Below are 14,467 nucleotides of genomic sequence, written 5' to 3'. Positions count from 1 at the left end.
TCTTTGGAGACACAGATCTTTACTGCTAAAGGGCTGTGGTTGCCTTGGGCTGGTACAGAAGCATAAAACATCATGTACAACATTTCTAGCTACTTTAGTTAGGCTTTAGTTCTCCTTTAAATACAAACAGCCCCCTGCACTTACTGAGCATCAGATCATGACATTGCTGTAAGCTTTCTACATCCCCTGGACTTTCATTAAAGGCAGAAATATTCCATATAAATCACTGACAAGATATAAAACAATATAATCCCAACAGGTACGCCATCCGTTATGCAGAAATCCATTATCCAGAAAGCTCCGAATTACAGGAAGGCTGTTTCCCATAGACTGCATTTTATCCAAATTTCTTAAAATGATTTTGTTTTTCTGTGTAATAATAAAACAGTGGCTTGTTCTTGATCCTAACTAAGATATAATTAAACCTTATTGGAGGCAAAACCAGCCTATTGGGTTTATTTAATGTTTACGTGATTTTCTAATAGACTTAAGGTATGAAGATCCAAATTACGGAAAGATCCTTTATCTGGAATACCCCAGGTCCCGAGCATTCTGGATAACAGGTCCAATATCTGTAGTAAAACACTGTGCCTCGCATTTGTAATATTTAAAGGGAAAAAATAACACCCTTTTTTTGAAAAATGCTCATTTAGTTGGGCTTATATAAAACAGGTGGGAACCCATTGGACCTGCAGCACCGGGGGTTAACTGGCCAAAATTTACTTATAGGTTGATATGGAATACAGTTATAAAGTACCACATGTTCCCAGGTGTGGGATCTGTTATCCAGAATCTTCAGGACCTGGGTTTTTCTGGATAACCGATCTTTCCATAATTTGGATTTTCATCCCTTAAGTCTACTAGAAAATCATTTGAACATTAAATAAACCCAATAGGCTGGTTTTGCTTCCAATAAGGATTAATTATATCTTAGTTGGGATCAAGTACAAGTTACTGTTTTATTATTACAGAGAAAAGGGAAATCAGTTTTAAAAATTTGGATTATTTGGATAAAATGGGAGACTTTCTGGATAACGGGTTGCCGAATAGCGGGTTCCATACCTGTATTAGTGTGATAGAACCATATATCATGCAGTTCATGCAATTAACTGTGAATAGTGTAGCCAATGGGAACAGCAAGTATATTATATTTAGGTCCCCCCATAATGCAAAGCCTGTGCAGAAGAGACAAATAAGAAAAGGGGGTACAAAGGGAATGGTTATTGCAGGGGTACCTCTCTTCCGCGTCCCTGGGTGCATCGTGCTGTTCAGGTACGTCACGGCACTTTTCTTGCGCTGCAAACAAAGCGGCAAATTGATAATCCTTCTCAAGAACTCCACATACTTCTTTATTCCAGCTTCACATTTTGCATTTAAAGGGGCAGTTATCCTCTACCCATGAATTATTCTTGAACAGTCTCGCTTTTTTAATATTTTCTGCCCTATTGGCTCTGACTCCTGAAACAATGCTAAGGGGGTTATTTATCAAAGTCCGAATTTATCTCAATATTTTCTGCTACAAAATCCGCTCAGGTTTTTTTGCACTTATTTATTATTACATTTTCCCCAAAAATTGCTTCGCGGGAAAGAAATCCGATTTTCAAGATTTTTTGGGGGGGGGTTTCCCCCGAAAAATCCATCAAAAAAATCATTGGGACTTCTCCCATTGACTTATATGCAACCTTGACAGGTCTGAGATGCCGGATTTTCTGATTTGACTTTTCCATCTTCGGCATTTAATAAATTCCGAAAAATTCGTGATCTTTTAAAAGTCCAATTTTATAAAAACAAAAATCATTATTTAAGTCGTTCCATATATACAAGTACTGTATACTGGAAAGAGGTTTATAATAATTTGGTTCCCTGAAAGTAGCTGGTTTTATTTATTTATTTATATATATATATATATATATATATATATATATATATATATATATATATATATATATATATATATATATATATATATATATATATATATATTACTGTAATGGAGGGTAATGAAACACCTCATGTGAGAACAGCCTAGCAGATTACCATTCCCCCAATGCTTAAAGGAGAAGATTGCAGAGAAACAGGGACTAATCTCGCTGAACTGCCTTCCCGCCGGCTAGAATGTAAATTGCCGGCAGAATGGCAATTGGATCACTTCGTTTTCCTAAGTCAACAGAAGTTCAGACAACGAAGCGCTCCATCCCGCCGGCGATTTGCATACAGAGCATTTGTTGTTTAGATGGGGTCAGTGACCCCCATTTGAAAGCTGGAAAGAGTCAGAGAAGAAGAAGGCAAATAATTCATATTTGAAATGAAGACCAATTGAAACGTTGCTTGAATTGGCCATTCTATAACATACTTAGGGCTCTTACTGACGAGCGTTTTTACCTGTGCTCCCCTGCGTTCCGTTTTTCTGCGTTCAGCCGCAGGAATAGACGCATTTGATTTTTTCCAATGGGGCTGTACTCACACAGGCACGTGTAGGCGCCGAACGCAGGTTGAGACGCAACATGCTGCATTTTTCCTGCGTTCGGCGCCTAGATGCGCCTGTGTGAGTACAGCCCCATTGGAAACAATGTAATGCGTCTATTCCTGCGCTCCCCTGCGGCTGAACACAGAAAAACGGAACGCAGGGGAGCGCAGGTAAAAACACTCGTCAGTAAGAGCCCTTAAGGGCAGAGACACATGCTCAGAATCGGGGATATTTAGTCGCCGAGCGATAAATCTCCTCTTCTTCAGAGCGACTAATCTCCCCGAACTGCCTCCTGCTGGTTAGAATCTAAATGTGAGTGGGAGGCCACTCGGAGCGCTTTGTTTTCCGAAGTTGCCTCGTGAGGCGACTTCCGAAAATGAAGCGCACTGATTGCCATCCCGACCGGGGGGAGGCATTTCGGGGAGATTAGTCGCCGAAGAAAAGGAGATCTGTTGCTGGGTGACTAATTTTCAGGAATCTGACCGTGTGTCTCTTCTTTAGGGCGATTAATCTCCCTGAACTGCCTCCCGCCGGCTAGAATCTAAATGTGAGTGGGAGGCCACTCGGAGCACTTCCTCTTCCGAAGTTGCCTCGTGAGGCGACTTCAGAAAATGAAGCGCACCGTTTGCCATCCCGTCGGCGATTTGCATCCTAACCCCGGGAGGCAGTTCGGGGAGATTAATCGCCGAAGAAAAGGAGATTTGTCGCTGGGTGACTAATCTCCCAAAATCTGACCGTGTGTCTCTGCCCTTAATGAACTTCTATCCATGAGTCACATTTAAATGTAAAAAGAGTTTGGGAGCAACATGAACAAGAAGCTTTTATCGGCCTGTAAATGGCCATGAAGAAATTCAAGTATTCAAATATTGGACACACACATCCAACATTATATCGACACTCACAACCCAAAACAACGTGTTTAAATTAGGGATGCACCGAATCCACTATTTTGGATTCAGTCGAAACCCCGAATCCTTCGTGAAAGATTTGGCCGAATACCGAACCAAACCCTTTGCATATGTATACTCTATAATAAACTTGCATATGCAAATTAGGGGTGGAAAGGGGAAAACATTTTTTACTTCCTTGTGACAAAAAGTCCTGTGATATCCCTCCCCGTTCCTAATTTGCATATGCAAATTAAGATTCGGATTCGGTTCACCTGGCAGAAGGATTCGTCTTGAATCCGAATCCTGCTGTAAAAGGTTGAATCCTGGATTTGGTGCATCCCTAGTTTAAATTGCAAACAAAATAATAAATGCCTGTACAATTAGCAACTGTGCAGTTGACGTGGCAAATTCAAGGGACTGCTCACCTCTGGTTCAAACACGGCGCCGCTGTACACCGGATTTGCCGTTGTTCTTCTTTTCCGCTCTTGTCGTTTACTTTGAATTTCTGACAAATCAAAGGGAGGCAAATAAATAAATGGTTAACAATGATGTACAAGCAGCGGCCCCACAAGCAAGTTTATTAACGAGTACCCTAAAACCTTGGGAACAAAAGGTTCATAAACATACAGTGAAACAACTGTACCCCACAGCAGTCGCAGGGTTCGCGTTCTCTATGTTTACGCCCCTGCATGCGGCATTCATTTTTGTTTTGCAGAGATCCGTGTGTTACGGTTTCGCGAGTTTAACTAAACAGAATAAGGCCGTTGTTGAACATTTCAAGGCTCTGTGTTTAACAGGTTGTCAGGGCGTAAGATTGCCCAGTCATAATGCAAAGAGAATTGCTTGGCATGATCAGCGTTGCCATGGTAACCCAGAGTGGCATTTATGTTGCTTTTAGCAACAAAAAAAAACATTTTGTACAGGAACTATTTGTTAAAATGGCACCTCTTTTGACTCCGACGCAGAAACAGATTTGTATATGCCTACAGAACATAAATACATTTTTGTAGGCTCACAGTAAAATACATTAAAAATAATGTAAAAAATAAAAAACAACCTTCAACCTATTGTAATAGATCGCTAAAATGCAGAAGCGTTAACCTACCTGTTTATACAGGCAAAAAGATTAAAGGGATACTGTCATGGGAATTTTTTTTTTTTTTTTTTTAAAATGAATCAGTTAATAGTGCTGCTCCAGCAGAATTCTGCACTGAAATCCATTTCTCAAAAGAGCAAACAGATTTTTTTATATTCAATCTGACATGGGGCTAGATATTTTGTCAATTTCCCAGCTGCCCCAAGTCATGTGACTTGTGTTCTGATAAACTTCAATCACTCTTTACTGCTGTACTGCAAGTTGGAGTGATATCACCCCCTCCCTTTTCCCCCCCAGCAGCCAAACAAAAGAACAATGGGAAGGTAACCAGATAGCAGCTCCCTAACACAAGATAACAGCTGCCTGGTAGATCTAAGAACAACACTCAATAGTAAAATCCAATGTCTCACTGAGACACATTCAGTTCCATTAAGAAGGAAAAACAGCAGCCTGCCAGAAAGCATTTCTCTCATAAAGTGCAGGCATGTCACATGACCAGGGGCAGCTGGGAAATTGACAAAATGTCTAGCCCCATGTCAGATTTCAAAATTGAATATGAAAAAATCTGTTTGCTCTTTTGAGAAATGGATTTCAGTGCAGAATTCTGCTGGAGCAGCACTATTAACTGATGTGTTTTGCAAAAAACATGTTTTTCCATGACAGTATCCCTTTAATAGCCATGAAATAGAAGTCTAGCCTATTGCCCACATCCCGCCAATGGCTTGACCAAGTTAACCAAATCCTACCCTTATACAGAACTACCTTTTACCAACGAGGAAGTGCAAAAAAATGTGAAAAAATTTGGTCTGGGTAGATGAACACCTCCCAATGGCATAGGTATAATTCGCATGTATTCATCAGATATGGAGTACTTTTCCTTTGTTCCCTGCGTTCCCCCCCTTTCCTTTTTCTCTTGATCCTCCATTACCCAGGAAGTTACTCACAAATCAATAAGAATGTTAGTTAGTAAATTTAATTAAAGGATAAGTGAATGTAAAATTGATGAAGGGGCTTTTCTAAGCACTTTTGCAATTTACATTCATTATTTATTTTCTTTTTATTCCAAGATATTAAGGGATACATGGTACTGTTAATATGAATTTTGTTACAACAGCGCCACCTGCTGGTCATTTTCCCACCAGTCTGACCACCAAGTAGTCAAGGAAGTTGTCAGGAGAATGAAAGAGGCTGCTGCTTTCTAGGAAAGATTTGAAAAAGGTTTCTAATTATTTTCCTAAGCAGAAGAACATTGGAGCAGCCTCTTTCTTTCTCCTGACAACTTCCTTGACTACTTGGTCAGAAAATGACCAGCAGGCGGCGCTGTTTTAACAAAATTCATTCATATTAACAGTACCTGTATCCCTTAATATCTTGGAATAAAAAGAAAATAAATTAATAATGAATGGACATAGCAAAAATACTTATAACAGCACCCTCATCAATTTTACTTTTACTTATTTTAAAGGTTTACTTATCCTTTAAAGGCACACTGCCAAGGCCACATATATATGGAATACAAGTAAGGAAAATTCAAATGTACATTTATACTTACAGTACATCATAATGTGTAGAATGGCACTTATTGAAACCGGTACACCCTCTGCATTTATCTGTAGACTAATTCCATATTGAACACTTACTAGAATCAATTACAATAGCCTGGATGCCTAACTGTATTTTTTTTTGTCTAATATGTGTTTTTTACCATTGTTTATATTCATTAATGAAACAAAAAACAAAAATAAATATTAAAAAAAAAAAAATGCAGAAGTGTAAGCTCACCTTCCAAATGGTCATGCGTCACTAATCCTAACGACACCATGAAGGCAAGTTTCTTTGGGGGGAACGGAGAGAAAAAGAGAGAGAATAATAATGAATTTTATTCATACAAAGTGAACCATTAAAGGAAAAGTAATAGCATTTTACACTTAGGGGGTTCCAAAAGTTAGGCACCCCCAAGTGACTACTTTTACTTACCTGTAGGGATGCACCAAATCCACTTTTTTGGATTTGGCCAAACCCCCTAATCCTTTGCGAAAGATTCGACCGAATACCATACCGAATCCTAATTTGCATATGCAAATTAGGATTCGGTTCTGCCGGGCAAAAGGATTCGGGCCGAATCCTACTAAAAAAGGCAGAATCCTGTCCGAATACCGAACCAAATCTGAATTTGCATATGCAAATTAGGGGTGAGAAAGGGAAAACATTTTTTACTTCCACGCGATTTCCCTCCCACCCCTAATTTGCATATGCAAATTAGGATTAGGTTCGGCCGGGCAGAAGCATCCTGGCCAAATCCCTAAGCGAATCCTGGATTCGGTGCATCCCTACTTACCTGACACTGGGCCGGCGCTCCGGAAAAAACGGAACCGGCTTGGGGTTCTTATAGCGACATGGAGGTATCCTCTTCCAGCTTCTTCGAGTCTTATTGCAGTTGCACATGTGCAGTAGAGCGGAAAGCTGGACTTTAACGAAAAAGTCGGATACTTCTCTACTGCGCATGCGTCTGCCCTGGGAAATTTGAAAAACAATGAAGTATCTCTCCGTGGTGCTCGCTAGAAAAACCCAGGTAAGTAAAAATAGTCACTTGGGGTGCCTAACTTTTGGCACCCCAATTGTAAAATGCTATTCCTTCTCCTTTAAAGCTGTGGAGCCATTGCCTTTTTACAAAGGTACCTGTGGGTTTTCCTCTCGTTTTGGCTTGGGGGCAGGTGGCACCGGCGTAATGATTTCAGTTGGCTTTTCTTTTGTTTCCACCTGAGCTTTGACTATCTGGGGAATACAAAGACATCGAACATTATATTGTGCCTCCAAGAGCAAGTCATGGTTTGTTCCAGGATGCTACATGAGACCAATCTTTGTTCTGCACATTAAGGGGCAGATTTATTTAAGGGATACTGTTATTAGAAAACATGTTTTTTTTTCAAAACGCATCAGTTAATTCTGCACTGAAATCCATTTCTCAAAAGAGCAAACAGATTTTTTTATATTCAATTTTGAAATCTGACATGGGGCTATACATATTGTCAGTTTCCCAGCTTCCCCCAGTCATGTGACTTGTGCGCTGTACTGCAAGTTGAATTGATATCACCCCCCCCCCCCCACCCAGCAGCCTAACAACAGAACAATGGAAAGGTAACCAGATAGCAGCTCCCTAACACAAGATAACAGCTCCCTGGTAGATCTAAGAACAGCACTCAATAGTAAAATCCAGGTCCCACGCATTTAGTTACATTTAGTAGGAGAAACAACAGCCTGCTAGAAAGCAGTTCTAGCCTAAAGTGCAGGCACAAGTCACATGACTGGGGCAGCTGGGAAACTGACAAAATGTCTAGCCCCATGTCAGATTTCAAAATTGAATATAAAAAAATCTGTTTGCTCCTTTGAGAATTGGATTTCAGTGCAGAAGTCTTCTGGAGCAGCACTATGAACTGATGTGAAAAAAACATGTTTTCCTGTGACAGTATCCTTTTAAGGGTCGAATTTAAAATTCAAATTGTTTTATGGTCAAAACTTTTAAATGTGACTAGGGAGCAATTCAAATTCGATTCGAGTTTTTTTAAAAAAAAATTCGAATTAGATTTTCATCATACTCTGGCCTTTTAAGAATTAGAATTCGACTATTCACCACCTAAAACCGGTCGAATTGCTGTTTGAGTCAATGGAAGAGGTCCAGGGATCAATTTGCAGCCTTCTTGACATTCGAAAAAACTCGAATCGAATCCGATTCAAAGTCGATTCAAGTCGATTAAACTCATCCGAGATTTAAAAATTTAATTTTATTAGGGATGCAGCGAATCCAGGATTCGGCCTTTTTTCAGCAGGATTTGGTTTTGGCTGAATTCTTCTGCCTGGCCGAACCGAATCATAATTTGCATATGCAAATTAGGGGCGGGAAGGGAAGTTGCATGACTTTTTGTCACAAAACAAGGAAGTAAAAAATGTTTTCTCCTTCCCACTCCTAATTTGCATACGCAAATTAGGATTTGGATTCGGTTCTCGGACAAATCTTTCGTGAAGGATTCGGGGGTTCGACTAGGGATGCATCGAATCCACTATTTTGGATTCAGCCAAACCCCCTGAATCTTTTGTGAACGATTCGGCCGAATTCCCCGAACCAAATTCTATTTTGCATATGCAAATTAGGGGTGGTAAGGGGAAAACATTTTTTTACTCCCTTGTTTTGTGACAAAAAGTCACACGATTTCCGTCTCCGCCCCTAATTTGCATATGCAAATTATGATTCGGATTCGGTTCGGCCGAGCAGAAGGATTCGGCCGAATCCGAATCCTGCTGAAAAAGGCCGAATCCTGTCCGAATCCCGAACTGAATCCTGGATTCGGTGCATCCCTAGGTTCGACTGAATCCGAAATAGTGGATTCTGTGCATCCTTAAATTTTACGAATAATTTTGAATGGTCAAATTTTGAATTTGTGGGAGTTTAGGGGAGTTTTTAAAAACTCACATGAATTCAAAATTCGATCCTTTGATAAATGTGCCTCCGTGAATGTAATGGTTACACATATACAGTTAAAAGGACAGTTAAGGTAAAGCAAAACGATATGTACTAGCCAAGACTAGCAAAAAAACCCTGTAACCATTGGGATATTGAGTGTTACACAGTTGGCAATTAGATTCTATTTGTTCTTCCCCCCTCCAGTGACATATGGATGAAATAAACCTGTACAACAAACGTGGCTGTATGCAGGCAAGTCTAAGCAAGTAAGAGTACGTGCCTAAAATATGCTTTCAGACTTACACTGCCTGTACTTTAATCTTAAAACAAATTCTTTGAATCATATTTTATTGCAGCCTGGTTTCACAAGTGTTCGACCTATGGGTTAGCTGAGAATTTAAAGGGGTGGCTCACCTTTCAGTTAACTTTTAGTATGTTATGGAATGGCCAGTGCTAAGCAACTTTTCAAATGGTCTTCATTATTAATTTGATATAGTTTTATAATTATTTGCCATATTCTTCTGACTCTTTCCAGCTTTCAAATGGGGGGGGGGTCACTGACCCCATCTAAAAAACAAATGCTCTGTAAGGCTACAAATGTATTGTTATTGCTACTTTTATTACTCATCTTTCTATTCAGGTCTCTCCTATTCATATTCCAGTCTCTTATTTAAATCCATTCATGATTGCCATGGTAATTTGGACCCTAGCAACCAGATTGCTGAAACTGCAAACTGGAGAGCTGCTGAATAAAAAGCTAAATAACTCACAAATAATAAAAAATGAAAACCAATTGCAAATTGTCTCAGAATATCACTCTACATCATACTAAAAAGTTAAATCAAAGGTGAACTACCCCTTTTAAGGGCATTCCAGGTGACGTGCTCTGGTTCTGCGTTAACTATGTCTATTTTGTGTGGTTACATCACATTGTGAGTTTTGTGTAAGAAATGGGCCAATTCTATGGGGATCCTTACAGTTAAGGCCCATAAAAGCATTGTACAATACACACTTGTACTAGTCATGTGTGGGTCGGGATTTTACCGACCCACAACAGCCCAAAACCCGGCCGAGCCTGACTTCCAGGTTCCTTTAATAGACCCACGCTGACCCGTCCCGCCAATGATATCACAAAAGGGGCGGGCCGCGCGTGTCTATAAAAGTTCAACCGGAAGTCGAGAACCGGCATTTGTAAAGTCGCGACCCAGAAAGGGGGGTGTGATACCCAGGCCCCGCAGGGTTATCGGGCCAGCCGCACATCACTAACCTGTACGTATGTACGCTAATGTGCTTTAAAAAAAAAAAAAAATTAAAAAAGGAGTTTGTCCCTAAACTTTAAAGGGGTTGTTCGCCTTTAAATTAACTTTGAGTATGATTAAGAGAGTAATACTCTGAGACAATTTTCAGTTGTTTTTATTTTTTATTGCTTGTGGTTTTTGATTTCGTTTTTAATTCAGCAGCTCTCCAGTTTGCAATTTCAGCAATCTGGTTACTATGGTCCAAATTCCCCTAGCAACCATGCATTGATTTGAATAAGAGACTGGAAAATGAATAGGAGAGGCCTGAATAGAAAGGTGAGTAATAAAAAGTAGCAATAACAATACATTTGCAGCCTTACAGAGCATTTGTTGTTTAGAAGGGGTCAGTGACCCCCATTTGAAAGCTGGAAAGAGTCAGAAGAAAAAGGCAAATACGTCATATTTGAAATGAAGACCAACTGAAAAGTTGCTTAGAATTGGCCATTCTATAACATACTTAAGGGCAGATACACACGCTCAGAATCGGGGAGATTAGTCGCCCAGCGATAAATCGTCTCTTCTTCGGGGCGACTAATCTCCCCGAACTGCCTCCCGCCGGCTAGAATCTGAATCGCAAGCGGAATGGCACTCAGAGTGCTTCGTTTTCCGAGGTCAACTTGTGAGGCGACTTTGGGCGATTCTAAATGTGAGTGGGAGGCCACTCGGAGCGCTTTGTTTTCCGAAGTTGCCTCGTGAGGCGACTTCCGAAAACGAAGTGCACCGATTGCCATCCCGCTGGCGATTTAGATTCTAGCCGGCGGGAGGCAGTTCGGGGAGATTAGTCACCCCGAAGAAGAGGCTAATTATCACTGAGCGACTAATCTCCCCTAATCTGAGTGGGTGTCTCTGGCCTAAAGATAACTGATAGGTGAACCACGCCTTTAAATATATACAAAGTGCTCCAACCAGAGAGAAATCGTTACCTGCTTTTCCACGTTTGGTTTGGGAAGCTGCACAGTCTGGGGGGCAGCAAGTCGTGTTCCTGGTGCTGCTATCACAATGCTAGTAAGCTGTGCCGTTGGGAAGGCTTTGGAGATGGCTGCAGGCTGTCCATTCACTATGCGCACGGGATGGATAGAGTTCTGTGTTGTGGGGGTTAGCTTTGTGGCTAACATAACGGGCCTCTGAATGAGTTGAGGAGCTGCCAACATGGGGGGCGGTGCAGGGGCTATAGGAATGTTATTCTGTGCTGCTGGCTTTGGCCGCACCTGTAGCATAAATTAGATGATGGATATCAAATGTTAGAGAATTTTTAGCATTCTGTTACTATTTCGGCACATTTACATAAGAAATCCAATCATATCCATTCACATAAGAACATGGCACAAATAAAAAGGATAGTGTTGGGCATTGAAAAAGCAGAAGGTCTCCCTTAAAGGAACAGTAACACCTAAAAAATGTAAGTCTTCTAAAGTAATGAAAATATAATTTACGGTTGTGTTGCACTGATAAAACTATTGTGTTTGCTTTAGAAAAGTTACTATAGTTTATATAAACAAGTTGCGGTGTAGCAATAGGGGCAGCCATTCAAGCACAGGATACACAGTAGATAACAGATAAGTACTACTATAGTTTATATAAACAAGTTGCGGTGTAGCAATAGGGGCAGCCATTCAAGCACAGGATACACAGTAGATAACAGATAAGTACTACTATAGTTTATATAAACAAGCTGCTGTGTAGCCATGGGGGCAGCCATTCAAGCACAGGATACACAGTAGATAACAGATAAGTACTACTATAGTTTATATAAACAAGTTGCGGTGTAGCCATAGGGGCAGCCATTCAAGCACAGGATACACAGTAGATAACAGATAAGTACTACTATAGTTTATATAAACAAGCTGCTGTGTAGCCCATGGGGGCAGCCATTCAAGTACAGGATACACAGTAGATAACAGATAAGTACTACTATAGTTTATATAAACAAGCTGCTGTGTAGCCATGGGGGCAGCCATTCAAGCACAGGATACACAGTAGATAACAGATAAGTACTACTATAGTTTATATAAACAAGCTGCTGTGTAGACATAGGGGCAGCCATTCAAAGCTGAAAAAAGAGAAAAGGCTCAGGATACACAGCAGATAACAGATAAGCTCTGTAGTATACAATGGGATTCTTCAGAACTGTTATCTACTGTGTATCCTGTGCTTGAATGGCTGCCCACATGGCTACTCCGCAGCTTGTTTATATAAACTGTAGTAGTACTTATCTGTTATCTACTGTGTATCTTGTGCTTGAATGGCTGCCCACATGGCTACTCCGCAGCTTGTTTATATAAACTGTAGTAGTACTTATCTGTTATCTACTGTGTATCCTGTGCTTGAATGGCTGCCCCCATGGCTACACAGCAGCTTGTTTATATAAACTATAGTAGTACTTATCTGTTATCTACTGTGTATCCTGTGCTTGAATGGCTGCCCCCATGGCTACTCAGCAGCTTTTTTATATAAACTATAGTAGTACTTATCTGTTATCTACTGTGTATCCTGTGCTTGAATGGCTGCCCCCATGGCTACTCAGCAGCTTGTTTACATACACTTTAGTTATGTTTCTGAAGTAAATCCACCAGTTGTATCCGTGCAGGGCAAAAGTACATTATATTGTCATTCCTTTAAACACTTTCATTTTTCCGGTGTTACTGTTCCTTTAAACAGAAGCCCCGTTCTCTCCCTATTCCTATGGATACTCAAGCACAGAGCAAACAAATGGGAGGCAAGGATTTTACATATATTTCAACAGCATGTGTTGTCAGTGTAACAGAACTAAAATTGTCAGCTAAAATGTGTATAGCTTGGCCTTGGAGTATGATGGGGGAACAAACTACAACTGCTTCATGCTATACAATACAGTTCTGACTGCCCTTTTTAACGATGCTGGAGAACATCAGGTATCGGATCAGAGAAGAATCCAAATCCATCATGAATACAAGGGTAAAGTCCCCCTTTAATTCTCTGCTGTTATAATTAATGTACGGTAATTCGTGAAAGATGAAACGGACCATTTAGTTTACTGTAACAATAATATCATGACCATCAGGACAACGACATGTTGATCAAAAAAACAAGATGTGAAATATGAAGCTGAACATACCTGTGGAAGAAAATTTGGACGAGGAGTGAGCCGAGGGGGTGGGATGAACTGAGGGACTTTGATATGCTGTGAAGTTGCAGATTGAACCTGCTACAAGAGGAGACAAAAACAGAGATATTTATGAAAATCAATCCACTGAAAAACCCCAAATCTTTTAAGGCTTGTGGCTAGCGATGCACCGAATCCAGGATTCGGCCGGGCAGAACCGGATCCGAATCCTAATTTGCATATGCAAATTAGGGGTGGGGAGGGAAATCACAGGACTTTTTGGAACAAAACAAGGAAGTAAAATATTTTCCCGCTTCCCACCCCTAATTTGCATATGCAAATTAGCATTCGGTTCGGTATTCGGCCGAATCTTTCACGGAGGATTCGCCTGAATCCAAAATAGTGGATATGATGCATCCCTACTTATGGCTTTGGAGGAATAAAAGGGGCTACATCATGGACAAGCGCATATTCTAGATATTTCTTAAAGTTCAGGCAGGAGGCCAATAAGAATGAAATTTGAAGTGAGCAATTACATACCTTCCTCAAAAAAAAGTTTTAATACATTTCTAAACTATATATATATATATATCCATTTCACTCTGATACCGGCACTCTCGATAACTGCGGTAAATATGCCTGGGTGCAGAGACAGCCAAATAAACTAAATATATCCAGAAGAATCCGCACTCACAGGTCTTACTAATTAAAATTCAAGTTTTATTTTTAAAACACGGTCTGACGTTTCGGCCGACCCACGGGCTATCAAAGAAGTTTTTGAGAAAGGCCGTGGGTCGGCCGAAACGTCAGACCGTGTTTTAAAAATAAAACTTAAATCACTTCCTGTCTGAGTCACGCCCTGCTCACTTAGAGGAGCAAACTGAGCATGCTCAAGCCCTGTCCCTGGAGGTTTAAGCTGAAAACAGGAAGTCTGATACAGAAGCCCATGAGTACACAATAGAAGGAAAGAAATGTGCTGTTTCTTTTGACAGAGGACTCAGAGCAGCATTACTTGAGGGTTTACTGGTGTATTTATATAGACCTTTCTGATAAAGCTTACTTAATTTTAGTCTCTTTCTCCTTTAAAGCCGGGAAACATGAAAACCACTACTTTAGAAGCTGGAATGGCAACATTACAAAGGTCTTAGTTTCCTTTTGAGTGAATGAAAGTATCA

At 40.4% G+C, this 14,467-nt stretch overlaps 1 protein-coding gene across 9 annotated transcripts in view; it reads right to left on the bottom strand.

Annotated features, from left to right (window-relative positions):
• phf21a.L (PHD finger protein 21A L homeolog) overlaps positions 1–14,467 on the bottom strand; it is a 100,345-nt gene that overhangs the window by 17,589 nt on the left and 68,289 nt on the right. For 7 of the 9 annotated variants that reach the window (XM_041589810.1, XM_041589813.1, XM_041589812.1 and 4 more), the window contains 6 exons: positions 13,305–13,394; positions 11,134–11,418; positions 7,133–7,228; positions 6,236–6,287; positions 3,783–3,862; positions 1,236–1,296 (listed from right to left, as the gene is read on the bottom strand). In XM_041589810.1, the coding sequence (XP_041445744.1) occupies positions 1,236–1,296; positions 3,783–3,862; positions 6,236–6,287; positions 7,133–7,228; positions 11,134–11,418; positions 13,305–13,394 (664 nt within the window). The remainder of the gene's footprint in view (positions 1–1,235; positions 1,297–3,782; positions 3,863–6,235; positions 6,288–7,132; positions 7,229–11,133; positions 11,419–13,304; positions 13,395–14,467) is intronic. The other 2 variants (XM_041589811.1, XM_041589809.1) reach the window with 1 other exon arrangement.

This window comes from Xenopus laevis, chromosome 4L (genome assembly GCF_017654675.1).
Source record: "Xenopus laevis strain J_2021 chromosome 4L, Xenopus_laevis_v10.1, whole genome shotgun sequence".
Taxonomy (NCBI): Eukaryota; Metazoa; Chordata; class Amphibia; order Anura; family Pipidae; genus Xenopus; species Xenopus laevis.
The sequence above is the reverse complement of the archived record's forward strand: the minus strand, read 5'-3'. Positions and strand labels throughout refer to the sequence as shown.